Source organism: Gekko japonicus, unplaced genomic scaffold, assembly GCF_001447785.1.
Source record: "Gekko japonicus isolate JY-2015 unplaced genomic scaffold, Gekko_japonicus_V1.1 scaffold916, whole genome shotgun sequence".
Lineage (NCBI taxonomy): Eukaryota > Metazoa > Chordata > Lepidosauria > Squamata > Gekkonidae > Gekko > Gekko japonicus.
The window spans coordinates 622,454-649,650 of record NW_015164697.1 but is presented as its reverse complement, the minus strand read 5'-3'; the positions used below and the strand labels follow the sequence as shown (position 1 = coordinate 649,650).

Genomic DNA, 27,197 nt, shown 5'->3' with positions numbered 1-27,197 from the left:
GTCGGGGTCAGGCCAAGAGATTGTGACGGGCCCAAGGTCTCCTGCCTGCCCGCTTTCCAATCCCCTCTGCAGCACTTACATTGAAAATACTGATGCTGGCGCTCAAAAGGAGGCACAGCGAAATCGGCAACTCTTCCATCCCGTCCGCTTCCTCTTTTGCTTTGGAGAAGAGACTGCTGTGCTCCAGGGCCAGTCCGGGCTCTGCAGGAGGAGGCAAAGAGGAGCAAGAGACAGAAAACAGGTCAACGGGGCCCCGGACGAGAAGGTGGCAGCGAGGGGGGACACGTGAGCACTGCCGTTTATGAGATTGTAAATCTTCCTTGAGATCCGTTTTATGGTCTTGTCTTCTTGGCCTTTTAGGAAACTTTAAAATCCAATGAAAATATTCGTCCCATGGTCTTTCTCACCCCAATTGTCGGCCCCACGTCCTAAATGTCGGCAGCGAGGGGGGCACCGGGATTTCTGCATCCCAAACCTTGATCAAACCAGTCCCGATTTCTAAACGGGCTGCTTTCTGGTCCCTTCCAGAATTACCAGGTTCCGACTGGTTCTGCTTCTCTTCCTGAGGAACGTGCGAGCTGTCGTGTGGGCCGAACAAGCGGTTCTCCGGTTTCTGCCGAAAGAAAAAGAGCAGGCTTAGAACGGCATCTGGCTGGTTGTGCACTCATGAACAAAAGGCTTCAGGTAACCCAATGCACAGTTCAAAAAACTGTTAAAAAGTGGGGGAAGCCCACAGGGGCCCCTGTCCAGATGTTTCAACCCAGCACCCTGACACAACCGCTGGTTCCGGCGAATGCCACCAGAGTAGGTCCCCTTGCCCCTCCCCCTGGAGATCTCTCTGTCCCACTGAAGCGGAGACTGGCTGTTCTTCTCCAGGGAGAGTGGAAGAGAATGCCCCGATAGCTCTAGGAGTCGGGAAGTGGAGGATTATACCTGTGTTTCGATGCGACCATCAAAACGCATTCTGCTAAATAACCCTAACCCACTTTGCCGTTTCAATTTATCCTAGAAGGACCAAAGTTTAAAGGGGGGAGGGACACAAATGCTGACTGTTGCTGTTATCTACAGTTACCACTTCGGTCCTCAAAAGGAATTGATTAGAGCGTCCCATTTAAAAACAGCATTGTTCAGGCTGTCTTAACACTGCTAGGGGGTCTGGGATCTCCCCCCCACACCCCAAACCTCAGAATGATATCCCAGGGAAAGCAGAACAGGGCAGAAGGTGGGCGAGAATACAAATTTTGTAAATGTACTTATTTTCCGCAATTATATCCCGCCCACCCCGCGAGTGGGCTCAGGGCGTGTCACATCACATCTCAATAATTACAACAGAATTTAAAAACACAATATAAGATATTAAAACCAGTCGTTGCAGCATACAGCAACACAGAAGATAATGTGGCGTTTGCATCAAAATTGAGCTGCGGTGGCTCAAGTGGTTAAGACGCTGAACTGCAGGCTGTGGAAGGTCGGTTGTTCAGCAGTTCGAGACCTGAGTGTGCCGCATGACGGAGTGAGCTCCCGTCTCTAGTTCCAGCTCCTGCCAACCCAGCAGTTCGAAAGCAAGAAATTGCAAGTAGATAAATAGGTACCACTTCGGTGGGAAGGGAACAGCGTTCCGTGCGCCTTGGGTGTTTAGTCATGGCGGCCACATGACCACGGAAACGTCTCCGGACAGCGCTGGCTCTTCGGCTTTGAAATGGAGATGAGCACCGCAACCCTAGAGTCGGACTCGACTGGCTTTCGAGCAAGGGAACCTTTACCTTTACCTTTTACAGTCGGGGAATCTAAACCTCCTGGATATCCCAGGCTCCAGCTGTCACCAGGGCCATGGAATGAGCTCCCAGAGGAGATCCGGGCCCTGCGGGACCTGGTGCAGTTCCGCAGGGCCTGTAAAATGGAGCTCTTCCGCCAGGCTTTCGAGTAGGAGCCGCCGCCACCATCATCCGCCATCATTATTCCATCTGCACCCCCCCTTTCTTCTTAATTCCGCAAATTGACCATCTCTGGAGCGGACAATACCGGGGGCATGAGACGTTTGTGGCAGATGACAGTGCTGTAGGGACGTATGTTGTTGTTATTGTATATTATTATCACTACTGTTTGTTGCTTAGCATAAATTATCTTGGAACCCCATCTTGAATCCTATAGTTAAATATCCTTGGAGCACCGTGGAAGGAATTTTTAGTGAATTGTATTTATTGTATTTTATACTGCTTTGTGTCGTTTTATGGTTTTAACCTCGGCATTTATGCCCCTTGTGAGCTGCCCTGAGCCTTCGGGGAGGGTGGGATATACATTTAAAAATAAATAAATAAATAACTGAAGCGCGGGAACGCGGCAGGAGGGCTGCCTTAGACTGAGCTCGATCCTTGGTTTGTCAAGGTCAGCATTGGCTGCTCTTGACTGGCAGCGAGAGCTCTCCAGGGTCTCAGATCTAGAGGGTCTTTCACACCTCCTGATCCTTTCGAGTGGTGATGTTGGGAGCCTGGACCGGGTACCTTCTGCACTTATCACTGAAACCACGACCCCCTCCCTTTAGCGCCGATATCAGAAACAGCGTACCTCTGGGTTGGGAAGAGGTCCTTTCTTTTTCACTCCAACCGAAACTTCAGACTAAAAGTGGATGAAAAGATGAGAAGTCACTGATTGCCTCTGAATCTCATTTTTACACGTCCTCCCCCTCCCACCCCCCACTCAATTCTGGCTGCAGCGTACTATGTCCAAGCCTCCCTTTCCCAGTCATGGGCCGAGTTGTGCTGATGGGATACAGAATATTGACAAACATTCTCTCTATGCTGCTTTGTCTTGCTATCTATGGGGAGTTAAAGATATCTGATCAATTTTTTGCCCATTGTATTTTCAACCGGAGGCAGCTGCTGTTGTTTCTTCTGCTTCCCAGGAGGGCAAACATGCAATTGGTGTACCACTGCAATGCTCCCTCTAAGCTGTGGAGTCTTGTGAGCAAAAATTCTACTTTGTGAGCTACTGGCCTTAAAGTTGGGAGCGAGCGATTGGGCTACTGCACAGATTAGTTTGCTCTGGAGCCCTCCTTCCTGAGCTAAGACAAAAAAAGTGTGAGCCGGAGGCTAAAAAACTGTGAGCTAGCTCACACTAACTCAGTTTGGAGGGAACACTGTGTACCAGCTGCACGGACTCCCTTTATTCAACCCCGCCTGGAATTCTGTATATGGGACGTAAACCAGAAGTCTTAAGTCCAGGGCTGGAAATATTGTGTTTTTTAATCCTGCCCCCACCAAAGGCTAGTGTGGCTTTTGGGTTTGGTCAGCAACAGAGCATCGGCAGACAGGGCATAATTTTATCCGGATCACACCAATTAGGATTAATTTGGCGCCAACAGAGGGGCATTTCAGGGAGAGGAATTTTCTTCTTTCTGGCCAACGTTATCTGCTTGACCACTCTAGCTACCAGTGTCATGAGCAGTGGGGCACTGCATGTTAGGACCAGTGTTCCCTCTAAGCTGAGTTAGTATGAGCTAGCTAAAAGTTTTTTTAGCCTCTGGCTCACACATTCTTGTCTTGGCTCAGGAAGGATGGGGCTCCAGAGCAAACTGATTTAGGCAGTAGGCCAAATCACCCGCTCAGAACTTTAATGCCAGTAGCTCACAAAGAAGAATTTTTGCTCACAAGACTCCACAGCTTAGAGGGCACATTAGCTACGACCTCCGCAGTGTACTGCAATGGTTAGAGTGTCAGACGAGGGTCTGGGAGACCCAGGTTTGAATCCCCACTCTGCCACGGAAGCTTGCTGTGTGACCTCGGGCCAGTCACTCGGTCTCAGCCTAAGCTACCTCGCAGGGCTGTTGTGAGGATAAAATGGAAAAAAGGGCAACTATGTCAGCCACCACGGGTCGCCACCAGGGAGGAAGGCGGGGTAGAAATGAAGCAAGTAGGGTGAATAATACCTTAAGCAGGGGCATCTCTCGGGCCTGCTGGATTAAGAGGTGCATTTCGTTGATCTGCTGGCGGACGAGCGGTGGGACCGGGTTGCAGCAGGCGATGATGCCCTGGGGCTCCCTGCAGACAGAAGGGGGGGGGGGAGGAAGTTTATTTGTGGAGCATTTGGGCAGCTGGCGAGGCAAGGAAACCACGGGACAGACCTTAAAAATACACACATGGGGCAGATAATCAAAACGAGAGCCTTTGGAACGGATGACGTCTCTGTTCCTTCTGGCATCAGTCCGGAAGGCTCTGAAGCAAGAAGGGAGGGGCTTGGGTTTTGTGGCGATCGTTTGGTAGCAAAGATGGAGACCCCTTTCGGGCACCTGAGCCCGAAGAAAGGGATGAAGCCATCCTCTTCTCGACACCTGCAGCAGGGCCTGTTTGCCTGCTTTTAATACAGCTGATCTTTAGAAATTGCTGCACATGCAACTTGGCTTGCTCATACGAGCCATCTCAAATGGCTTTGCTCGGCAGCACACCCGTCTGAAGCAGCCCTGCCCCCTTGGTGACGTGTGTATGGGAGGTCCAAGAAAGACTTTTGGTTCCCACCCCCCCTTTCACATTTCAGGTTCCCATGGAAGCAGAACACAGCAGGGGCAGTTGCAGCTGTCCATGCACAGCCTTGGGCCAGCTCCCACAGGCTTCCCGACAGCCACTGCGGCAGGGCTCTGCCCACCACAACCACCCGTGGAATTCCCTTCTGGGTTTGCATCAGGACTGGCAAGGCGCTCCCGAGATAAGGAGCTGTTGCCATGATGGGTCACCCCTTCCGGCTGAAAGAGGCCCCCCGCTCTGCGGCATGAGTGCCGTGTCGGAGAGGCCAAAGTGTGGCTAGCATAGCAAAGCTCTTCCCCAAAGCTCTTCCCTCTGCCTTGGCTCATCTGCGATTAAAGGCTGACACGGACGCATAACCCCAAATTTTATCTGCTTACTTGGGCAGCTCCTCGGAGATCTTCAGCAGCATGTGGTTTGGTAGCACGTACCTAAGGGGGCAAAACAAAAACGAGAGCAGCGTCACCTCTTGCGGTCCCTGGCCACTTCTGCTCTGAAAGTTCAGGACGAGTCACTGAACTAAATGGCTGTTGGAGCCGTCTGTCTGGCAAAGAGCGGCCTTGCTGGTCAGACCAAGCCTCCGTCGAGTCCACCTTCCTGTTCTCTGCAGTGGCTCTTCTGTGAAGCCCACCAGCATGACGGCTAGGGATCCTAGCCTCTTGGTGGGGCCTGGAGATTTCCTGGAATCACAACTGATCTCCAGATGACGGAGATCAGTTCCCCCGAAGAAAATGGCTGCTTTGGAGGGTGGACTCTCTGGCATTACACTCTGCTACGTTTTCTGTCCTCCGCCAATCTCAGCCTCCTCAGACTCTAAAGGTTTCCCTTGCTCGAAAGCCAGTTGAATCCGACTCCAGGGGTGCGGTGCTCATCTCCGTTTCCAAGCCGAAGAGCCAGCGCTGTCCAGAGACGTTTCCATGGTGATGTGGCCGGCATGACTAGATGCTAAGACGCAGGGAACGCTGTTATATTCCCACTGAAGCGCTACCTTATTTATCTACTTGCAATTTCTTGCTTTCGAACTGCTCGGTTGGCAGGAGCTGGGACCAGAGATGGGAGCTCACTCCGTCATCATAGCACACTGAGATCGCTCCCCTCCCCAAACACTGCCCTCCCCAGGCTCGACCCTACAGATCTCCAGGGATTCCCCAAACCTGAGCTGGCAACCCTAATGATACTTGGTGTGGTGTAGTGATGATTTACTTCTCGTCTGCCTTCCTTGCTGAGATGGAAGGCAGATTGCAGGATATCACACAGTGCAATCAGGTACCGAAAGAACACCAACAAACAACAAAATTGGACCAGCTGAAAGGGTCAGGTGAGGATCTGGAAGAGCTGGCTTGAAATGCCCTGTTCAGCCAGGAAGGTCACGGGGTGCTCTGTGGCCAGTCACACTCTCAGCCGAACCTACCTCAAAGAACTGCTGTGAAGACAAAATGGAAGGGCAGAACCCAGCTCTCCGCCCCAAAATTCCCGGAGGAAAGGCAGCATAAAAATATGAAGTAGGAGTTTTATTTAAAGCTTGTATTTAGAAGCCCCAGCAATTCGAAAGCAAGAAATTGCAAGTAGATAAATAGGTACTGCTTCGGTGGGAAGGTAACAGCGTTCCGTGCGCCTCGGCGGTTAGTCATGCCGGTCACATGACCATGACAAAAGTCTTTGGACAGCACTGGCTCTTCAGCTTGGAAATGGAGATGAGCACCACCCCCTAGAGTCGGATTCGACTGGCTTTCGAGCAAGGGAAACCTTTACCTTTAAAGAGAACAGCCTTCCCCATCCATTTTCTATCCTGATGTCTGAAAAAGGCTGTTGGGGGGCTCCCGAGGTAATAATCATATAATAATCAAAGCCCACTGCTAACCATAAAACAGCCGTATCAGGCAAGAGAACCCTTTGAAGCAGCCTTGGAAGAAAAGCCAACTGAAAAGCATCAGAACCAAAATGAAAACAGACTGTTAGAGCATTATCTTGCTTCCAGATTCTGGGACATACAGGTATACTGCCACTGAACATGGAGGTTCCAGCAGAGTACTCGATTTATTGGAATCTACTGCTGCCTCTGAAACTTCAGGAACCCTGAGCCTCACTGCTGATACCACAGGTATACGTGCACACACATCCCTGCCTGCTGGGGACCACACCTTCATGCGTTCTAGTCCACAAAAGTTTCTGCTGTGAAAACTCAGCTGGCATTTAAGACGCAACAAGGGTCATTTTCTGTATCAGGAACAATGGAACGATTGCCACCAGATGCAGACAGTTCGCAAAACCATTGGCTACTGTGGGAAAGAGGAAAGACCTGCTTTCTTTAAACAGTGTTGGGAATGCCTTAATTAAACCAAGAACCTAAGTGGAGGACGAGGAGATTGGATTTACACACACCCTCTCACTACCCAAAGGAGTCTCAGAGCGGCTTACAAACTCCTTTCCCTTCCCCTCCCCACCACAAACACCTTGTGAGGTAGGTGGGGCTGAGAGAGCTCCGACAGAAACTGCTCTTTTTCGAGAACAGCTCTTGTCAGGACTACGGCTTGCCCAAGGTCGTCCAGCCAGGTGCAAGTGGAGGAGTGGGGAATCAAACCTGGTTCTCCCAGATTAGAGTCCACGCACTTAACCATGACACCAAACTAACCTACACACTGTCAACCTGGCCCCTTCTTGGGCTTGGTTGTCATGAAGACATGGGTGTGTGTGTGAGAACAAGAATGTATACTTTCATACTATGCTGTTATCTGTCTTGACTCGGCCAGGTAACCTTGAGATCTAACTACCCCCGGGATCCTCTTTCCCCTGAGAATTATATGCCATTATTCAGGCGGGCTTTTAGCTTACGTGTGATTGGCCCAGGCCCATCAATATGCTGTTTAAGTATAATTGCTTGCTTCGCGCACTTAACCTCAGTTCTAACAAAGAGTCTGGATCCTATCAATGTCTCAATAAACTTTAATTCTCCTGAATGACTGTTGTTGGGAACTGATGTCTCCAGGGGCTCTGACACACACCACTCATTAACAGCACAGAAGAAGCCAGAAAGCCGGCCAGGAGTCAGAACTGGCTGCCGCAGACCCGGGGGTTCCCGTTTCCCGAGACCCATGCCCCCCTCACCCAGTGCTCTCATCCTCTTGGCGCGCCATCTTATCTCGCCAGGCAAAGAGGAGCCGGAAAGCCGTCAGCTGCTGGCTGTTGAGGAGTTTCTTCTGCTTGCGGTAGAGCTCGCGGTACGACTCATCGGTGAAGAGGGGCTTCAAGTATTTCTGGGGAGAGAAGAGAGGCAGTTGGAAGAGCAAAGAAAGCTCTCCAGTGTGAAGGCAGCCTTCTCAGGATCTCTTTGCAACCTCAAAAGGTTTCTAGCTGCATCACCTGATGGGACTCCAGGAACTGTATGAACCTGTCTCCTGTGTGAACCTGTCTCCCCATATGACAATCTGACTCAGGGGCCTTCTCTTGCGTGCCCAACACCAATGCACCCTCTAAGCTGTGGAGTCTCGTGAGCAAAAATTCTACTTTGTGAGCAACTGGCATTAAAGTTGTGAGCGAGCGATTTGGCTGCTGCATCAGTTAGTCTGCTCTGGAGCCCTCCTTCCTGAGCGAAGGAAAAACGTGTGAGCCAGAGGCTAAAAAACTGTGAGCTGGCTCACACTAACTCAGCTTGGGGGGGGGGGGGGGGACACTGCCCACCACCCCGGTCAGGTACGGCTACCAGTCCCACATGGCAAGCTGTACTGAGATTGTGCAAACCCCTTTCCTAGGGAAGCAACTCTGCTCCGCCTCTGGAAACCAAGCGAAAGCAGAGACTTTTGGGGGAGTGTTGTTTCTGCTTCATTTTACCCGTTGATCAATATGCTGCTTTCCGTGCGTGATTTCTCAGTCTGTGCGGTACTTTCCAAGACTAATGCTTTGTGGATGCAGAAGGAACAGAAGCCAAGGTATGTCTCTGTAGGATAGAGAAGCGGCTGGAAACACCACCAGGTGTCCCCGAGTGCCGGCCTCGAAGCCTCTCTCACTGACCCTGGAGTCCTGATGCCCTCCCACCGGGGGGGAGCGACGCCAGGGGCTGACCTTCAAGCAGATGGCCTTGCTCCGCTGCCACACGGACTGCAGAAGAGCTGGCTGCCCGTTCCCCTTCTCCCAGAGGTCCTCCTTCATTCGGTCATAGATGTAGAGCAGGTAGTGAGTGTCGTCGCGTGCGTACTGGACCATCGCCTCCGGCAGGGGACTGGAAGAGGAACAGAACGGGAGAAAGATAAAGTTGGATTCCTCCCTCCCCGAGTCCGTCCCCAGCAAAATGTGACCACATCGATCCTTTTTTCCTTGGAGAAAATTATGTATCTGAACGGGGTGGGGGAGGAATACATTAATAGTAATAGCTAACAGTGCTACAGGAGTTAATAGCGATAACGAAGCACATTCCCCACCATCAACATCCGAGTTGTGCTTTCACCATTCTAAGGGCTTCACCCACATTATCTTGCAATAATCTTTACAACAACCCTGTAAGGTAAGCCAGGACTATAATGCTCATTCTGCAGGAAGGGGTGGGGGCTGAGGTTGAAGAATGACAGCTTCCTTAGCTCACAGCAGTGGCAAGATTTGAACTGGGACTTCCTGAATAGGGCTGTTCTGAGAAGTTATCTTAATTCCTCTTTACCCAATTTCTCCTGAAATCCAACAGTCTCTGAATACCAGCGCCAGGGGGCAGCATAAGGGGAAGGCCTCGGCCTCTACACTTTGTTTGTCTGACTCCTGAGGGTGACTGGTTGGCCACTGTAAGAGACAGGATGCTGGACTAGATAGACTATTGGTCTAATCCAGCAGGGCTCTTCTGATGTTCTTACAAGGGGAAGACCTCGGCCTCTATGCCCTGTTGTTGGCCCTCCAGAGGAACTGGCTGGCCACTGTGTGAGACAGGATGCTGGACTAGATGGACCACTGGTCAGATCCAGCAGGGCTCTTCTGATGTTCTTCCAAAGGCCTCAGCCTCTATGCCCGGTTTGTCGGCCCTCCAGAGGAACTGGTTGGCCACTGTGAGAGACAAGATGCTGGGCCAGATGGACTTCTTCTGATATTCTAATGAAGGCCTCGGCCTCCATGCCCTGTTGTTGGCCATCCAGAGGAACTGGTTGGTCACTGTGTGAGACAAGATGCTGGAACAGATGGACCACTGGTCTGATCCAGCAGGGCTCTTCTGATGTTCTTATGAAGGCCTCGACCTCCATGCCCTGTTTTTGGCCCTCCATAGGAACTGATAGGCCACTGTGTGAGACAGGATGCTGGACTAGATGGACCACTGGTCAGATCCAGCAGGGCTCTTCTGATATTCTTTCCCTCTTTTTAGGAACCTGAAGTCTGTTTCAAATCGATTCCATTTTGATCAAAATTGAAATTCAGAGAGAGGAAGGATGAGAAAGGAGGTCTTGCAAGATTTCAGGACTGCCCTCTGCAGATGCTCAGAGGCAGGCAACGTTCTCCCAATGCCTCCTACCCTCAGAGCTCCACCCTGTGGCGCATGACGTGAAATCGCTGCAAGGGCTGAAGTGACAAAAGCGTGCACTGATTTCTCTACAAAGAGAAAGGGAAGAGAGACCCCTCCCTTAAAAGAGAAAAGGAGAAGAAGAGGATGCAGTGCTTGTATTTTAAACAGCGAATTTTCGGGAAAGAAATTCCTTTCCCTGCAACAGCCCTACTCCCGAATCACAATGGGTTCTCCCAGCCACTGGGTCATACACTAGGACGTAATGTATTAAGATTCTGAGCTCAGTTCCCTTCTTGGAATGCGTTGCTGGATACCAACCCCGGGCTCCCAGGCATGCACCCCTTCCAGTCCAGACTTTTGGACTGCCACCCTCTTGGGGTTGGGGGGAGGAGAGAAGGAGGACTGTGGAAGATTCTGGAGGCAGATGGGCCCAATTGGGGTAGGGCGGGGTTTCTGCTTCTCTACCTCCCCCCATCCCCTGAACAGAGCCTCCGACAAGAGTGCTGGCCCGGCAACAGGAACATGCTTGAGGTCTCAGGTGTGGCAGGGATTGTGGGCAGTGTTCCCTCCAAGATGAGTGCGAGCGAGCTCACAGTTCTTTAGCCCCCGGCTCACACATTTTTGCCTTAGCTCAGGAAGGAGGGCTCCAGAGCAAACTGATTGATGCAGCAGCCAGATGACTCGCTCACCACTTGAATGCCAGGAGCTCACAAAGCAGAATGTTTGCTCACAAGGCTCCACAGCTTAGAGGGAGCACTGATTGTGGGTGGGTGGGGGGATCCTCCTCCTTCCACGTTTCCCTCCCACTCCAGTCCTGGGCCACGTCAGGTTCAGACACTGCCGCTGCAGCCACAGACCGGGGCTCCCGCGCTTCTTCCCAGAAGACCTTCCCTGCTTCCTTCATCTTCCACATCAGGAATCGGGGAGGGGAAGGGGGAGAGACGGCCCATTACCGGATCCGCCAGTCAGCCAGCTGGTACTGCTTGTTCGCATCCACGTCGCAGTAGACCTTGAGCAGGTGGTCCAGCGAGTGCTTGCCCAGGTTGAGGAGCCGGGCCGCCTGGTGGGTGTCGAACATGTTCACCAGGTAGAGGCCGAAGTCCCGCTGGAGCCAGTCCACGTCGGAGTCGGCCCCGTGCAAGACCTGCAAAGGAAGGGGGAAGGCATCAGAAGAAGAGGTTGGATTCATACCCTGCCCTTCACCTGGAGTCTCAGAGCGGCTTACGATCTCCTTTCCCTCCCCCTCCCCTCAACAGACACCCTGTGAGGTAGGTGGGGCTGAGAGAGCTCTTTCAAGGACTGCCCTGGAGAAAACAGCTCTGAGAGAACTTGTGACTGACCCAAGGTCACACCAGCAGTTGCATGTGGAGGAGTGGGGAATCAATCCTGGTTCTCCCAGATTAGAGTCCGTGCTCCTAACCACTACCCCAAACTGGCTTTCTGTCAAATCAGGCCAGATTTCACACTCCAATAAAATACATTCTAAGGATTCTAGTGAACCAGATTCACATTTACAAACTCTGTCTGCATACGTTATGCCTGAGAACTGGCCATCCAGTCTGGCCAAGCAAAAGGAATTTAGCCAAGCTTAGGATAAATTCTCTTTATAGTGAGGGACTGTTAGGTCTTTTGCTTGACCTTTCCGGCTCAAGACAGGAAATTCCCTTCCTGGTTCTCCCAGACTAGAGTCCGCACACTTAACCACGATACCAAGGGCAAGACGGCCGAAACAGACCAGGGATGGTCTGCCCTCTACTCTCAACAGTCGAATGAAACCAATGAAGGGACTTCTGGAAGGAGGGGAGGAAACAGCTCAGCACCCCTTTCCTGTCTCTCTCCAGATTGTCCATTTCCATTTCTCTCCAAGGAAGAAATGGCCGACTTTAAAGAAAAAGACATACACTGGGGGTGGGGGGAGGAATGGAGGGGAGTGGGCAGAAAAGGAAGTCGAGGAAAGGCTCAAACCTTCTCCTGGAAGTTGGAGGTTAAGGCAGAGGAGGGGCCGTGGCTCAGTGGTAGAGCCTCTGCTCGGCATGCAGAAGGTCCCAGGTTCAATCCCTGGCATCTCCAGTTAAAAAAGGACCAGGCAGGAGGCGATGGGGAAGACCTCAGGCTGAGACTCCAGTGAGCCGCTGCCAGTCTAAGTAGTCAGCACTGACTTTGATGGACCAAGGATGTGATTCAGTATACGGCAGATTTATGTGTGCTAGAACAGATCTCAGTTACGCTAATAGAGAAACCACTAAGAATTGTTATGACACAACTGTTGACAGTAAAGTTTAGCTACAAAAAGAGAAAACTTTGGCATTGCCTGTATTAATTTTAAATGGCATGTAACAGCGTTCCATGTGCCTCAGCATTTAGTCATGCCGGCCACATGACCACGGAAACGTCTTTGGACAGCGTTGGCTCTTTGGCTTGGAAATGGAGATGAGCACTGCCCCCTAGAGTTGGATTTGACTGGTTTTTGAGCAAGGGAAACCTATACCTTTACTATAGTTAAAAAAAGGGGGGGGGATCCAGTCTAAACCTGTGTCAGACTGAGCATGTTTATGTGATATAACCCCTAACTAACTTTTTGAAATGGGGGAAAAAAATAAAGATTCAGCAGAACAGCCAATCAGCTTCCAGACGTGCCAATGCAGATCTGTCCAACTGTGACTCCTCGCAATGCGCAAAGTCCATCTCCCCCCAGCTCACCTTGACAATTGCCGGGTCTGTGAAGGTTTCGTTCAAGATGTACAAGTCGCTGCGCAGCTCCAGGGTGTCGATGATGAAATCTTCCGTCCGGGTGGAGATTTGCATCAGGCACGTCAAGCCCAGAAAGCTCCGGTAGGAATGGTGCTGGTGACACATGGATGAAAAGTGCGTTCAGAACAGCAGAAGAACCCAGCTGGGTTGGACCAAATGGGAGGGCCAGCATCCCATTCTGTCATAGTGGCCAATCGGATGCTCTGTGGAAGCTCAACAGCAGAGCAAGATGGGTAGCCTCTACCGGTCCCAGCATCTGATATTCAGAGGTACACTGCTCCTGAACAGAGAGGATTCTTCCAAACAACTACTGACCAATTTCACCAGACTGACAGTCCACGTAGAAAAGAAGAGATTGGATTTATACCCCGCCCTTCACTACCCAAAGGAGTCTCAGAGTGGCTTACCATCTCCTTTCCCTTCCCCACAACAGACACCCTGTGAGATAGGTGGGGCTGAGAGAGCTCTTTTGAGGACTGCCTTTGAGAGAACAGCTCTGAGAGAACTTGTGATTGACCCAAGGTCATCCAGCCAGGTGCAAGTGGAGGAGTGGGGAATCAAACCCGGTTCTCCCAGATTAGAGTTCATGCTCTTGACCACTACACCAAACTGGTGCTCATAGTCCAGCATGCTAGTGAACAAGATGCCCTGGAAGTCCCAAAATCGAAGGCACGGAAGCCCAAGCCTCTCCCTGCTGTTGCTTGCCAGCAACTGGGTATTTAGGGGTATACTGCCTCTGAATATGGAGGCACCATTGAGTCATCATAGCAAACAGCCATTGTTGGACCTGTCCCCTAAGAATATGTTTTGTCCCCCCTTTTAAAGACATTGTGTGGGGAACAGAAGAAAAATTGCTTTTCTTTATAGTCAGACACTCAAGAAAATTACAACTGTTTTGAAAGACAAAAGAAAATAAGAAGAAGAGAGATTGGATTCATAACTGTCCTTCACTACCCGAAGGAGTCTCAAAGCGGCTTACAATCTCCTTTCTCTTCCCCTCCCCACAACAGACACGCTGTGAGGTAGGTGGGGCTGAGAGAGCTCTGACAGAAACTGCTCTTTTTCAAGGACAGCTGTGCCAGAACTACGGCTTGCCCAAGGTCATCCAGACAGGTGCAAGTGGAGGAGTGGGGAATCAAACCCGGTTCTCCCAGATTAGAATCCGCGCACTTAACCACTACACCAACACTACACACACATACACACAGAGAGACACCCCCCCCCCCCCCGGGAAGGCCCAGAGAAACATTTTACCTCCAAGTCCAGGGCAAATTCTTTACAGCACAGGAGCTTCTCGTTCAACTCCACCAGCTGGTCCAAGGTGGAGACGAAGTGGCATGGGGTTTCCGAGACAGGCTGGAGCACCTGGCCGGGAAAGCGACACACGGGATGAGCCACCAGCCCCCGCCGATGGCGGCACCAGAGCCGGAGGGGCTGCCGGGGGAGGGGGCTGGCCTCGAAGCAAGGAAACTCACCTGGACTTGCGGTTTCTCGAGAAGATCAGCTGCTGGGGAGAAATGCTCCAGTTCGTACTGGTACGGGTGAGCGAGCCTGGGTGAGCCGGGACGAAGCAGGCGATTAGTATCAGGCAACGGTATTCTAGAATCTGGAGCCATTTAATAATGGACAAGGTATCAGGTCGTATTGCTAACCGTGACTCCTTTTCAGGGTACTCAAAATTCTTTCTTTCTTTCTTTTTTTTTATGTTACCCTGGCCGAAGCCAGGACATTTTATTATTCTCAGAGAGAAAGTCACTACAAAAAATAAAAACAACAAAAACAACAGCAATCACATAACAACAAGACAATAACAAACAACACCTACTACAATAGCTCGTACTTAGTCTCTGGTTAACATAAGTAGTATGTTTGAATCTTATTTGATTTTAAGCACCCTGGTACTCAAAATTCTAAAAAAAAAAGTTGGAACAAAATACTTGAGGATTATAGACCTTCTCAGAGACGATACGATAGGTTTTTTGAAAACAGGTTGGTTGCTTGGATCTTAGTCACGGAATTTATCTGTAGAATTCTTACTGAGGGAAAACTCTTAAGAAAGAATAACCTCTCAATATTTGGTGAGCATCGAGCGCTAACCTTTTTGTACCTTGAAATTATTTTTTAATGTTAATAGTACTGTAATATCTTATTGAACCAAAGTTGTTCTTTCATATTAAGATATATTTATGTTTTATTTCGATTGTTAATTGTTGAATTTAAAAAAAAAAATTAGGGAAAAAAGAGATGGCGATTAGGAACCAAGGGTGGGACTGGATGGAGGAGGGGAAAAGAGTGAGGCTCCAGTTGCAGAGGAAACGGGGACTCTGCTTACAGAGGGCTGGGAGGACAGGACGACAGGGGTGAGAGCGGCTGAGAACCAGGAAGGGAAGGTGAACCGTGAAACATTTCTGCAGGGAACGTTCTACCCTCTTCCCTCTACTGAACACAAAGGACCGAATCAGACCCCCTGGTCCATCAAAGTCAGTATTGTCTCCAGGGTCTCAGGGAAATCTTTCACATCACCTGCTGGTCAGATCCCTTTAACTGGAGATGCTGGGGTTCAAACCTGGGACCTTCTGCATGCAATGCTTGGAGGCTCTTCCACTGAGCCAAGGCACCCTCCCCAAATTTTGTTCACATGAACACACTTCAGTCTGCCTTATACTGAATCAGGCCCACGGTCCATCAAGGTCAGCACAGTCTATTCAGACTGGCAGCGGCTCTCCGGGGTTTCAGGCGGAGGCCTTTCACGTCCCACTACTATTCTCCGCAAAAACAGCAGTGGAGCTACTGAACCAGCTCTGGGAAGGGAAGTGGAGAAGAAAAATTGTCCAGAACAGTCTGGCCTCTTATCTCCTTCCCCAGTCAGCCTCTTACATGTCTTGCTCTGTCTGCTGAGTCCTCTGCTGATGGAGGAAGTCGGCCAGGGCAGCCGGCACGTCCAAGTCCTCGGGGCGCTCCTTTCGCTCACGTTGGCTTCTCGAGAGTGCTGTGGTAGCCAGAAGCAAACAGTCAGGTGAACGGCTGAGAAAACGGCCTGTTTCTTTCCCTGACCTTCTTAGGCTTTAGCAGGTGACTAGAACTTTTGTGTGTGTGGGGGGGTTAACAGGGCGGAAATCTGGCTTGGCTGCCCGGGTGTTTTTGAGAACAGGCAGAATTAAAGATTTTGAGGACAGGTAGAAATAAAAAAGTAGCAATGTTGTTTTTCCTTACTGTGCATGCTTAAGAATACATCTAAGGCAGGGGTGTCACACTCATTTGTTACGAGGGCTGGATCTGACATAAATGAGACCTCGTTGGGCCGGGCCATGTGTGTTGTAAAATGTAATGCCAGGTAGCGGAGATATAAACTTTATAAAGGACACAAACACAGAGGGTTTTTTTTAAAACATGCTTAAAACATTAGCTCTGTAAGCTGCAAACCTACTTTTGATTTATTAACATTCACCACAGGAATTTCATGCTCAGAGTTCTGAGTCTAGGACCCAGGTTAAAGCATGAAATGGCTGAGTGATTAAGGGAGTCTGGCAAAGCAAGCTATGATGCACAGCAGCAGTAGAACTGGAAGGAGGAGATGGCCAGTTCCACTGCGGGCCTGAGGGAAGCCCTCTGGGGGGCGTGATCCGGCCCCCGGGCCGCTTCTTTGACACCGCTCATCTAAGGCATGAGCACCAGGGTACAGCTCACCCCTTCACGCACTTCTGTGTGCAAGAGCAGTTAATAGCAGTTCCGCTATTAATCGGCGGCTGTTGGTAAGATCTTTGTGGTTCGGCCGAGGCCCAACTGTTCCCAGCCTTAGGATTGCTGAATATGTAACTGCTGCTATGCCTATCTTTCAACTGTTTCTATTGTTTGATATTCACTTTTTACTACTGATTGTAATTCATTGTTGTGACCCGCCCACAGCCCACCTGCAGGAAGGGCGAGATATAAATCGAAATAAATAAACAAAAGAATGTAGGAATGCCCAGTTTGCTCAGCCAAGGCAGGATGGGGGTGGGTGGGGGGAGCGGACCAGCTGCAGAAATTCTTCTCACAACCCACTGCCTGTATGGCCTTATTCTCCTCAATCACTCCTGGCTCTTCCCTCTGTCCTCACCCAAGCAGAAGATTTTTCTTTTAATTAGAAGTTGTCAATGCTGTTAAGTTGGAATTGCCACAGGTCACTGGAAGAACACAAGTCCTGAACAAAGTCCCCAGTTTAATCCTTAAAGGGATCTCAGGTTTTCCTCAACGCACAGCTAATAAATATTAAGAAAGATCTTCCTTTGCCTTTTACTGCTTCTGTTATCGGGCGAGGGGGTCATCATTCAGTGGCAAAGCACATACTTGAAAGTATACTGTGAAAATCAGCCATCTCGAACAACTAATTAACCAAAACCAGCACTTTATGAATTTGTCTCAGCTATAATGGAATTGTCTCAGCTATAATGGAATTGTATTAGCTACAATGGAATTGTATTAGCTACAATGGAATTGTTTTTAGATGATTTTATGTTGTTTTCATTGTATTTATGCTTTGATTGTGAGTGGCCCGGAGCCTGCATTGCGGGGAGGGTGGAGTACAAATGAGAATAATAAATAATAAATGAATTAATTAATTAATTGGCGGGCACAAGGGTTTATTGCCTGGAAGAGCTCCCCATCCCACCCCCTCCAAATGCTCCTCACCTTCCGGCAGTGGCTTCAGAGCGTTGGGTTTGACAAAGAGCTTGGGAACGAAGGGGGTGTTGGAGTTGTCAACCTTCTCGCGGAACTTGAACTGTGGCCGAGCGATGTTCTTGGCGTGGAGCAAGCGGAAGGTTTCCGACTTGTTCCACTTTTTGGACTCCCCACTCTGCTGGAAGAAACGGAACATGACAGGACACGTTAAGGTGTGGAGCAAGAATGACGACTGCGCTGGGTGTAAGAGCACAAAGAGGGCTTGTTTTGTCCGGTGGGCAACAAGAGGCTTGTGGGCTTCTGGGAAGTGTCCTGCTGGCCCCTGGGCCAGGCAAACCCCTTGCTTCCATCCAGCAGAACGTTCCCTCTGCCCAACAAGATGGGGCCAGTGTTACCATGGAGCCTGTGCAAGATGTGAGGATGACGCCCCTAGAACTGCTATCAGGAAGTCTATCAGGAAGGGTGAGTAGTCTAGGGCCACTGCAGATAGTGAGCTAGGGACTATATTTAGACGTGTTAGGGCATTTGATTTCTTTTCTTTTCACCCAGTTACTGTTATTATTCTGCACCTTGTTGTTTGACCTCCTATACAATAAACTATTTCCACTATTCACACTGCCTGGTCCTCACGCCTATTTTTCGGCCAAAAGGGAGGTCTAAAGGCCTGGGAAGGTGCTGTGGGCCTTCTAAGAGGAGCCTGGAACCAGAGTGGTGGCAGCGTCAGGTGACACCCTACCTGAGCCGTGATATTCGTATATTCAAGAAGACAGCACCGAAGGACAGGGATGCCCAAATCCTGGCATTCAAAGGACACGATTGTTCCAAAGCTCACAGCTTGGGAGTGTCTTGAATATGAAATTCAATACGGCAGACAGGAAGGCCTAAACTGAAGGAGAGGTGCAAAACCTAAGAAGGATACCCCCTTTACCTTACGGTTCCAGCTGGAGATGATGGTCTTGGGCGGCTGCAGGCCCGAGGGGAGGATAGGCTGCTGGTTCTTGCTCATGCCCGCTGCCTCATCCAATAGGATGCCCTGGAATCCAAGCAGAAAAGGGAAGAAAAAACTTCAGAAAAGCCAGGCACCCAAGGAGGTTGAGAAAAAGGCCTAACGACAAAAAAATAATAATAATGGCTTATGTATGACAAATTAACCAAGCTTTAATCCAATACAAATAATTTAAAAATCAATTAAAAAGCCAGGCACCCAAGGAGGTTGAGAAAAAGGCCTAACGACAAAAAAATAATAATAATGGCTTATGTATGACAAATTAACCAAGCTTTAATCCAATACAAATAATTTAAAAATCAATTAAAACCCAAACACATTGCAGCCACAAGGCCTTCCTCAGTGGTACAAACTTAAAATACACACCATAAAGTGAAATTATTCAAAATACAACCTTTCTGACCTAAGCTTTAGAACACACACAAGAAGTAGGGCCGGTTCATTAAATAGACAATTCACCCTCCGTTAACGGAATAAATTAGGACCATCAAAAATCATTTTCCAGATTATGGTTCATGGTCCGAATATCTCTGTAAGCAAGGTCAGAGTGAAACGTAGCTCAACGGTGTGCACATCCCAACTCAGGAAGCAGAATGCAACCCGGGAAATGTTACAGGAAGATTTGGGCCATTCAAACAATGACAGTGATTTAGTTAACTGACAGGCTGAATCCTGGCCTGGTAGTATGAAAGCAGCAAAAACAGATCCTCGGCATCAGCAGCCGGTTTGATACTTATGCCGCTTCAAAAACCCACAAATGACTTTAGATCATTACTGTGAAGAAAATGAAAGCCACCCTTATTAAAATAATGCAATACATTATTATAAGTTTTTTAAATGTCAGCCTAAGTTTCTAGTAATGTGAACGATTCCCTATACATAGATTCAGGTGGGCGGCCACGCTGGTAGGCTGGTCTGAAGCAGCAGGACAAAGTTTGAATCCAGGTGGGCACCTTTTAAGACCAACAAAGGTGAATTCTGGGTATCAGCTTTCGTGTACTTCTTCAGATACCTGAATTCTCCAATTCCCTCAACAATTCTTATTTTTGGCTTTTACAAAACTTAAGAAATACACCCCCCCCCCCCCCAATCCAGCAGTTTAAAGGCATTTGTGCTTTGGAGATTCTCCCCTCTTGCTTGGAGATACTTGCAGTTATAGTGGATGGCTTGCAGACAAAGCTTTGCTTGGTTGTCTAGGTTTGTCATGACAGATTTTGGGGGGGAGGGGGGGGATCAGGCCTCATCTGGTAACCCAGGACAGCAGGATGACATTTAGAAAGGAAGCCTGTAACCTACATGGTGTTGTTCTTACATTCATGGAAGAGCTTACCATATTTATCTGTGACCGAACAGATGTTCTTATAGACACAGACAGCTTTAAAAGGGGATTAGATTGATTCATGGAGGAGAGGGCTACTAGCCATGGTGACTAAAGGGAACCTCCACGTTCAGAGTGTCAGATGTTTAATATCCAGCTGTCAGATCATAGTGATCTATGTGTCAGCAGGCAAGCTGCTGGAAACTGGTCCTGACCAGTTAAGGCCTGATACGACATGAGGTCAGTGACAACTTAGCTGATTGGACGCTGTATGTATATAACTGGACAAGTGGAGCCCTGTTCATTCTCTTCTCGTGTAATGGTGATTGGCGGAGCACTTTGTCAGCGGACTGTAAATATTGTAAATAAATTCTGTATATAGTTTACCACAGGACTGTCTTGTGTGGTGCTATACAGAGCTTACTCTGAAATTGAGTGCTGGTGAGTGGCTGGTGAGTTGGAGTGGCTGACTGCTGCTGGCTAGAAGCAGACACGCTGTGCTACACGCAACGCGCAACACAGAGGAGTTAACCTCGGAATCCCAGAGCCAGGAGGCCTCGGCCTCCCTGCCGTGTTGTTGGCACTCCAAAGGATCTGGCTGGCGACCGTGTGAGACAGGATGCTGGACTAGGTGGACCCTCACTGGACTGATCCAGCAAGGCTCTTCTGATGTTCTTATCAGGGGAAGGCTTCGGCCTCTCTGCCCTGTTGTTGACCCTCCAGAGGAACTGTCTGGCTGCTTTGTGAGAAACAGTAGGCTGGACTAGATGGACCCCTGGTCTGATGCAGCAGGGCTCTTCTGAGGTTCTTAAGAGGTGGCTGAGGAACAATATCTGACAGTTCAGTTGACTGGCAGAGAGTGACAACAGGGTTGAAAAAGGGAACAGGACTGGATCCCACTCTAAGAAAGATGGACTAAATGCAATTCATAGCGTGTGTCGCCATGACCGTGGTTTGGTTGCCGTCCCCGTGGAACTTCCACTGTTGTCGCCAAGTGGCACTTACCTCTCTTTCCAGGATGGCGTCGTTGGCATCCACCAGCAAATCGAATTTGTCCTCCAGCTCCATGGCTTTGCTGCGGTCTCTCAGGTGGCTGCGGCAGCCATGGTACTGCATCACTCGGCTCATGCTGCCGGGAGGAAAAAGGAAGCACATGGTGGTCGGGACGCGGGCCTTTAGCAAGAACCCTAGCTGGCCCACAGAGGAAGGCCGGGTTGCAGCCCTCCTCTGAATACATTTCCACCCCGTCCTTGAAGTTCAAGCCAAGGGCTGCCCTTCGAGAGCATGTCCTAAACCTTCAACTGGTTCAAAATGTGGCTGCCCCCCTTTTGCCCAGCATGTGTCATTTCCCTACGGTTACGCCTCCTGCATTGGTCGCTGCTGGGAACAACCCACGTTGCAACCAGCCTGGAGAGACTCACCAGTTCAGCAAGCGGTCTCCTTGTGTTTCGCAGTAGGCCTGGAAGCCCGGGAAGCTGCGGTAGAAGTCGAACTCGTCTCCAGGCTGAGGAAGGCCACCGGACGCCTTGGTGGCGGCCACCACTGTGCCGAGAGCATGCTGGACAAGAGGAAGAAGGACACTGTCATGGTCAGTCTCGGCTGAAGCAGGCCAAGCCACTTATACATGCAGGAGCCCGGATTTTGGCTCCTGCTCCAGGCACAACCTCTGCTGCTTAAGATGGAGGGCCTGCAGCTAAAAGAGAGAGCCCCTGAATTGTGTGCAGAAGGTCCAAGTTTGAACCCTCGGCATCTCCTCACAAAGGGTCTCAGAGCAGGGGCTGGGAGAGATCTTCTTTTCCAGGAGAATTACTACCAGTCAAAAGCAAGGCTCCCTCTAAGCTGCGGAGTCTGGTGAGCAGAAATTCTACTTTGTGAGCTGCTGGCATTAAAGTCGTGAGCGAGCCATTTGGCGGCTGCATAAATGAGTCTGCTCTGCAGCAGTGTTCCCTCTAAGCCATGGAGTCTTGTGAGCAAAAATTCTCCATCGTGAGCTACTGGCATTAAAGTTGTTTGCGAGCAATTTGGCTGCTGCATAAACTAGTTTGCTCTGGAGCCCCATCCTTCCTGAGCTAAGAGAAAAATGTGTGAGCCGGAGGCTAAAAACTGTGAGCTAGCTCACGCTAACTCAGCTTAGAGGGAACACTGCTCTGGAGCCCTCCTTCCTGAGCTAAGAGAAAAATGTGTGAGCTGGAGGCTAAAAAACTGTTAGCTAGCTCACACTAACTCAGCTACATATGAGCTACATAGAGCAACTGTCTGACTGGAAAGACCCAGGGTTACTTGGCCCCTCCCTCTCAGACTACATCCATGGCCAGCTGTGCTGGAAAGTAGCAGAAGGAGCTAGGCTCTTTCTATCAGCTTGCCTGGCCCAACAGCTACTGGTCTCTTCCAGAGGCCTGCTCTGCTCAACATGCATCGCATTTTTCTTTGTGGGACTGTTTTGAAGAAGAAAAACGTGAAGAATAGGTGGGCATTCATCCAAGCTGGAGACTGTGCCTTCTGTCCCTTCCTGAGAACGGGCTTTGCTTAGCAGCAAAGGAGGCTAACTGGAAGTCAGCCCAGTTCGTCTCATACCAGTTTTGTGGTTAGTACAGGGAGATTCTGGCAGCAGTAGGGAAAAACCTACTTCTCTAAGTTCCACTTTAAGCTCTTAGAGTTTAAGTCTAGAACTAAAGTGATCCCCCTGAAAGGGGGCAGTGGTGATCGCCTGCAGACTTGTTTCTGTGCTCACCTCTCCGCCAGGCAAATAAATCTTTGTCTTCCCGTTTGACCATCGGCTAGCCACACAGTACGTGGCTAACACTTTATGACACACGGTGAGGATTAATGAAGCAAGGGGAGCATGCCCAGTAGAAAAGAGCCAAGAGTCCAGGAGCACCTTAAAGACTAACAACATCTGTGGCAGGGGAGGAGCTTTCATGAGTCACCGCTCACTTCTTCAGAGCATACCCAGCTATCTTATACTGAGCCAGTGCATTGGCCCACCCAGGGGTCATTTCCTGCGGGAGCGCACCGGAGCGTGGCTCCGGCAGTAAAGAGCCCAGGGGCAGGCACAGGCAACAAGCCACACCCCCTGCTCCCAGCAGCCCTCAATCAGGCCAGAAGAGCAAGACACAGCCAGGTAAGTTGCAGACCCGCCCACCCGCCTTCAGGTACAAGCTCTCCCTCTGTGAGGGCAGTTCTGCATCCCCCCCCCCCAATAGCTAGCAATCCAAAACAGTCCAGTGGAGCCTGAGCGGTGGGTGTTGCCTTCTGACACACTTCCGGTGATGTCAGGGGGTGTGGCATATGCAAATAAGTTATGCTGATGAGTTATGCTAATGAGCTCCTGCACCTCTTTTTCTACGAAATGACCCCTGGGCCCACCTATAGGGTTGTTAACTCTGAGTTGGGAAATTCCTGGAAATTGGGAGGGGGTGGAGCCTGGGGTAAGGGGGTGGGGGAAGAGGAGTGATTTCAGCAAGGTTTATTTGCCTTCTGACACACTTCCGGTGATGTCAGGGGGTGTGGCATATGCAAATAAGTTATGCTGATGAGTTATGCTAATGAGCTCCTGCACCTCTTTTTCTACGAAATGACCCCTGGGCCCACCTATAGGGTTGTTAACTCTGAGTTGGGAAATTCCTGGAAATTGGGAGGGGGTGGAGCCTGGGGTAAGGGGGTGGGGGAAGAGGAGTGGTATCAGCAAGGTTTATGCCATAGTGTCCCCACTCCAAAGCAGCCATTTTCTCCAGGGGAATTGATCTCCGTCATCTGGAGATCAGTTGTCCAGGGGATCCCCAGGTCCCACCTGGAGACTGGAAACTGTCCATCCAACTTCTTCTCCACGCTTTCTCCAGCAGGGAGAAGAATTTGCTCTACAGATACATGTCGAGCAATGACTCTTCAAGGCCTTTGCTAGGGATACCAGCCTCCAGGTGGGACCTGGGGGTCCCCCAGAATTACATCTCATCTCCAGACGGCACAAATCAGTTCCCCTGGAGAAAATGCATGTGTTGGGACCAATGCTTCCTCTAAGCTGTGGAGTCCTGTGAGCAAAAATTCTACTTGGTGAGCTACTGGCATTAAAGTTGTGAGTGAGCGATCTGGCTGCTGCATAAATTAGTTTGCTCTGGAGCCCTTCTTCCTGAGCGAAGACAAAAATGTGTGAGCCGGAGGCTAAAAAACTGTGAGCTAGCTCACAGTAACTCAGCTTAGGGGGAACACTGGTTGGGGGTGGATTCTTTGGCATTGTACAACACTAAGATCCACCCCCAAATCTCTAGGAATTTCCCATCCTGGAGCGACAGGCGACCCCCCCCCCCCCCCCCCCCGTGGTCTGGAAGCATCTGGTGGGAACAGGCTGCTGGACTAGACGGCCCTCGTGGTCTGATCCAGCAGGGCTCTTCTGCTAGTTAGTTGTCTGATACTGTACTCCTGCCCCATGAAGGAAAAAACAAACCCCACACCATGCACACCTATACCTCTCGTTCTCCCCTTTTAATGCAACAGACTGGCTGAGGTAAGGGAGACTACAACTCCCGACGTGCTTCGCGCTCCCACCACCCTGGAGCCCCCGTAGCGCCAGCACGGCCTCCCCTCCTTCCTGTTACGAAGATACCTTGACGAAAGTATCCGCGTCCCGAAACCCGGGCAGAATCTCCTCCGCGGTGTCGCCGCCCGTCTCGGCCGATTGAGAGGCTTTGGCTAAGTCCCCGCCGCGCACCTTCGCTGCCATTTCCCTTGAGTCTCTAAGGCCTCCGTTCCCCCTCAGCAGGCAGCCACCATATTGGATAGCACTCCACGCAGCAAGAGAACGCTGCTCCCGTTCTCTCTCGCGATAACTCACCCCGGCGGGGCGGGGCTAGACGCTCTCGTAGAAATCGGGGAAAGCGATGTGCAGCCCTGGATTTCCGGTTATTATGGTGGTGGAAGGATGATACCTTTTCCCTGCTCGACTGATTTCTAGTTGCAGGGACGTTAGTTAGGGTATTACAGCCTGAAGCTATACAGCGTATTCTGTCACCACAGCTTTTGCAGCGGTAAAAATGTACGCATTCCCAATGAATGGAACCCAAGGATCTATATATTCAATTAAACCAGAATGTGTGAAAGAGACTGGGGATTATTTACTTCACCTACATAATAAGAGGGCTGTAAATCACACTCTTCACTCCCCTTTGTGGCTGCAATCTTAGGCAGGCTTAATCTGACATGAGGGATTTACTGAGTCAACATGCATAGTAATATATTGTAATAAAACCCCCAAACTTTTATTTTTTGTTATGTAAAACACTCTCTTTTCCTACTTTGTTTAATCCTTTTAGGTATGTTTCCCAGCTCTATGATACCATTTTTAATAAACTTGGAGGGGGAGGGAGAGAAGTACCAGGAAGCATGCACAGTCCTCCAGGCGCACCATAGATTTATTTCAGAAGGAGCACAGCAAGGCAGTTTACTGTGGTGCCTTCCATGAAGAGAGATTCAGACGGGTCCTTGTGTTGGTCTGAAGCAACAGGACAAAGTTTGAGCCCAGGGGCACCTTTAAGCCCGACAAAGTTTAATTCCAGGTAGAAGCTTTCGTGTGCCACAATTAAACTTTGTTGCTCTTAAAGGTGCCACAGCTATTGTACTTACAATGGTTTTTATCTACTGTTCATTGCCTTGTCACCCATTTTGGAGAGACCCTTTAGAAAATAAGTAGGCAAATGCAGGAAATGATACGGGGGTCAACCAGGAACTCTCCTTGGCCAAATGGCCCTGATATGAACTCATTAGCATATGCCACACCCCGACATCAGGGGCCCGGCGGTGGACCTGCAAGGCCGGCGGGAGTGCGAGGAAGCCCCGCGAAGGCCCTCCCTGGCCCCAGGCAGGCAGGGGTGGGAAGAGGCAGGGAGAAAGCAACTTACCCTTCCCTCTTCTTCTGCCGCCTCCTGGCTGAATGAGGGCCGGAAGCGGGGCGGCCGGAAGCAGGGGGCGGGGCTTCATCATGTGCCCCGCCCCCGTACCTCACCCCGGGGGAACTGCGATCCCCCCCGAAATGACCTCTGGGCCTTCAGGAGTGGGGGGTGAGAGGTGGGTGATGATGCTAGTTGGCTGGCAGTTGGCATCAGAATTGTCACCGAAGGATTAGAATGGTAGCCCAAATTGTACTTAGAACTATTGATGTTTCAGATGACCTCTTTCAAGGACACACATCTTTGCTGAGTTTCTGAAGGCTCATTCTGGAGGGAGATACTTATGTGGCTTGGTCCTCATGGGGTGGTTGTATGAGAGGGATTTTGGAAACTGCAGTCTTGAGCGACAAGCAAAAATTCAAGCCTTCCATCCAACATGGCATGCGGTGTGCAATTTATAAGGGGCATGGGGCATCTGTGTGCCCTTCTTTGTCACGGGATCTGTGTGCCCTTTGACCACGGGAGATGTCTCTCCTCACCTGCCCTCCCACCACACGCCATGGAGTCACATACGCAAAAGGCGTTTAGAATCCTTCTGGAGTCTTTACACAGTCTGGTGTACTTTATTGGCACAAAAATATTCAAACTACAACATGGCATCTTAAACGTGGCTATGCTTTGTGCATTTTCCTTAATAATAGTTTCATTAATAAATTCAGCACAATATCAGGCACTCACTCTAGTGTTTTGACTCCTTTTCCTCAGATATGACTGGTTCTTCTCCCAAACGCATTGCTGGTTTTATGCTTAACTTTGTCTCTATTTTCCTTCCCTCTCTCTTTCTGCTCAGTGCCAGTGTGGAAAACTCCCTTATGATTTGCAATATCCTGTCCCCAGTAAGAAGGCCTGCTCTTGCAGGGTTTTAATAATTTCTTAATCCTTCCATGCAAACTGTGTCAGAAAATATGCTATCATTACATTATCACCCCCGGTTTGATTTCTAGCCTTGCTTTGACTAAAAAAGCAACAGATTTCCTTGCTCATGGATGCTCTCATATCTTCCCAATCATCAGCACGGTCCCCTGGGTCACCAAAATGAATTCACGATGGCCTGACCATGCAACAGAGTTTCTCAGGGAAAACAGATTCTCAGAAAACCACCCACCACTTTTGCCAAGTCAGCAGTTCCCACAGGGTCTGTAGCCAGGTCGGGAATTCTTTTTTGTTCTACGCCAACCTGGAATCTCCCTTTCAAGCTCTGTGTTTCATTCCAGCCCGTTCCTTGGCAAATGGTAGCAGCTCCAAATAGACTCGAGCCAACTTTTAGGATACAGCATTTTCATTTACATTTCAACATATTTGAAAAGGGCAGGTTGTTTCCTCCCACACAGTCCATTTCTCCCCTCCTCTGATCTCTAGAAGAAAATGCTTGGAGGGTTAAAAATTTCCAGAAGTACAACTCGTGGATGCTTCAGTGCAAGTCTCCTACTACCAAAAAGGGCACCTACGGAAGAAAAGGAGAGCATATGTATAAAATTGGCATGGGGGTTTGTCTGGATTCAATAGTCCGACCAACTTATTCTGTCTTCCTATT

At 49.9% G+C, this 27,197-nt stretch overlaps 2 protein-coding genes across 3 annotated transcripts in view; both read right to left on the bottom strand.

The window, feature by feature from the left end:
* The window catches only part of EXOSC10 (exosome component 10), a 33,744-nt gene extending 9,243 nt beyond the window's left edge, over window positions 1-24,501 (bottom strand). Inside the window, exons 1-17 of one of the 2 annotated variants that reach the window (XM_015409462.1) lie at window positions 24,325-24,501; window positions 21,146-21,282; window positions 20,730-20,853; window positions 18,329-18,433; window positions 17,410-17,578; window positions 15,616-15,727; window positions 14,214-14,289; window positions 13,993-14,103; window positions 12,688-12,831; window positions 10,941-11,131; window positions 8,574-8,730; window positions 7,620-7,768; window positions 4,895-4,945; window positions 3,926-4,037; window positions 2,566-2,616; window positions 535-613; window positions 80-201 (exon numbers count right to left, since the gene is read on the bottom strand). In XM_015409462.1, coding sequence (XP_015264948.1) covers window positions 80-201; window positions 535-613; window positions 2,566-2,616; window positions 3,926-4,037; window positions 4,895-4,945; window positions 7,620-7,768; window positions 8,574-8,730; window positions 10,941-11,131; window positions 12,688-12,831; window positions 13,993-14,103; window positions 14,214-14,289; window positions 15,616-15,727; window positions 17,410-17,578; window positions 18,329-18,433; window positions 20,730-20,853; window positions 21,146-21,282; window positions 24,325-24,441 — 2,007 coding nt within the window. In that variant the 5' untranslated portion in view covers window positions 24,442-24,501. The remainder of the gene's footprint in view (window positions 1-79; window positions 202-534; window positions 614-2,565; window positions 2,617-3,925; window positions 4,038-4,894; window positions 4,946-7,619; window positions 7,769-8,573; window positions 8,731-10,940; window positions 11,132-12,687; window positions 12,832-13,992; window positions 14,104-14,213; window positions 14,290-15,615; window positions 15,728-17,409; window positions 17,579-18,328; window positions 18,434-20,729; window positions 20,854-21,145; window positions 21,283-24,324) is intronic. The other variant, XM_015409463.1, reaches the window with a different exon arrangement.
* A 1,705-nt stretch (window positions 24,502-26,206) lies between these two features.
* The window catches only part of MTOR (mechanistic target of rapamycin (serine/threonine kinase)), a 106,115-nt gene continuing 105,124 nt past the window's right edge, over window positions 26,207-27,197 (bottom strand). The window contains exon 57 of the mRNA XM_015409471.1: window positions 26,207-27,107. Coding sequence (XP_015264957.1) covers window positions 27,092-27,107 — 16 coding nt within the window. The 3' untranslated portion in view covers window positions 26,207-27,091. The remainder of the gene's footprint in view (window positions 27,108-27,197) is intronic.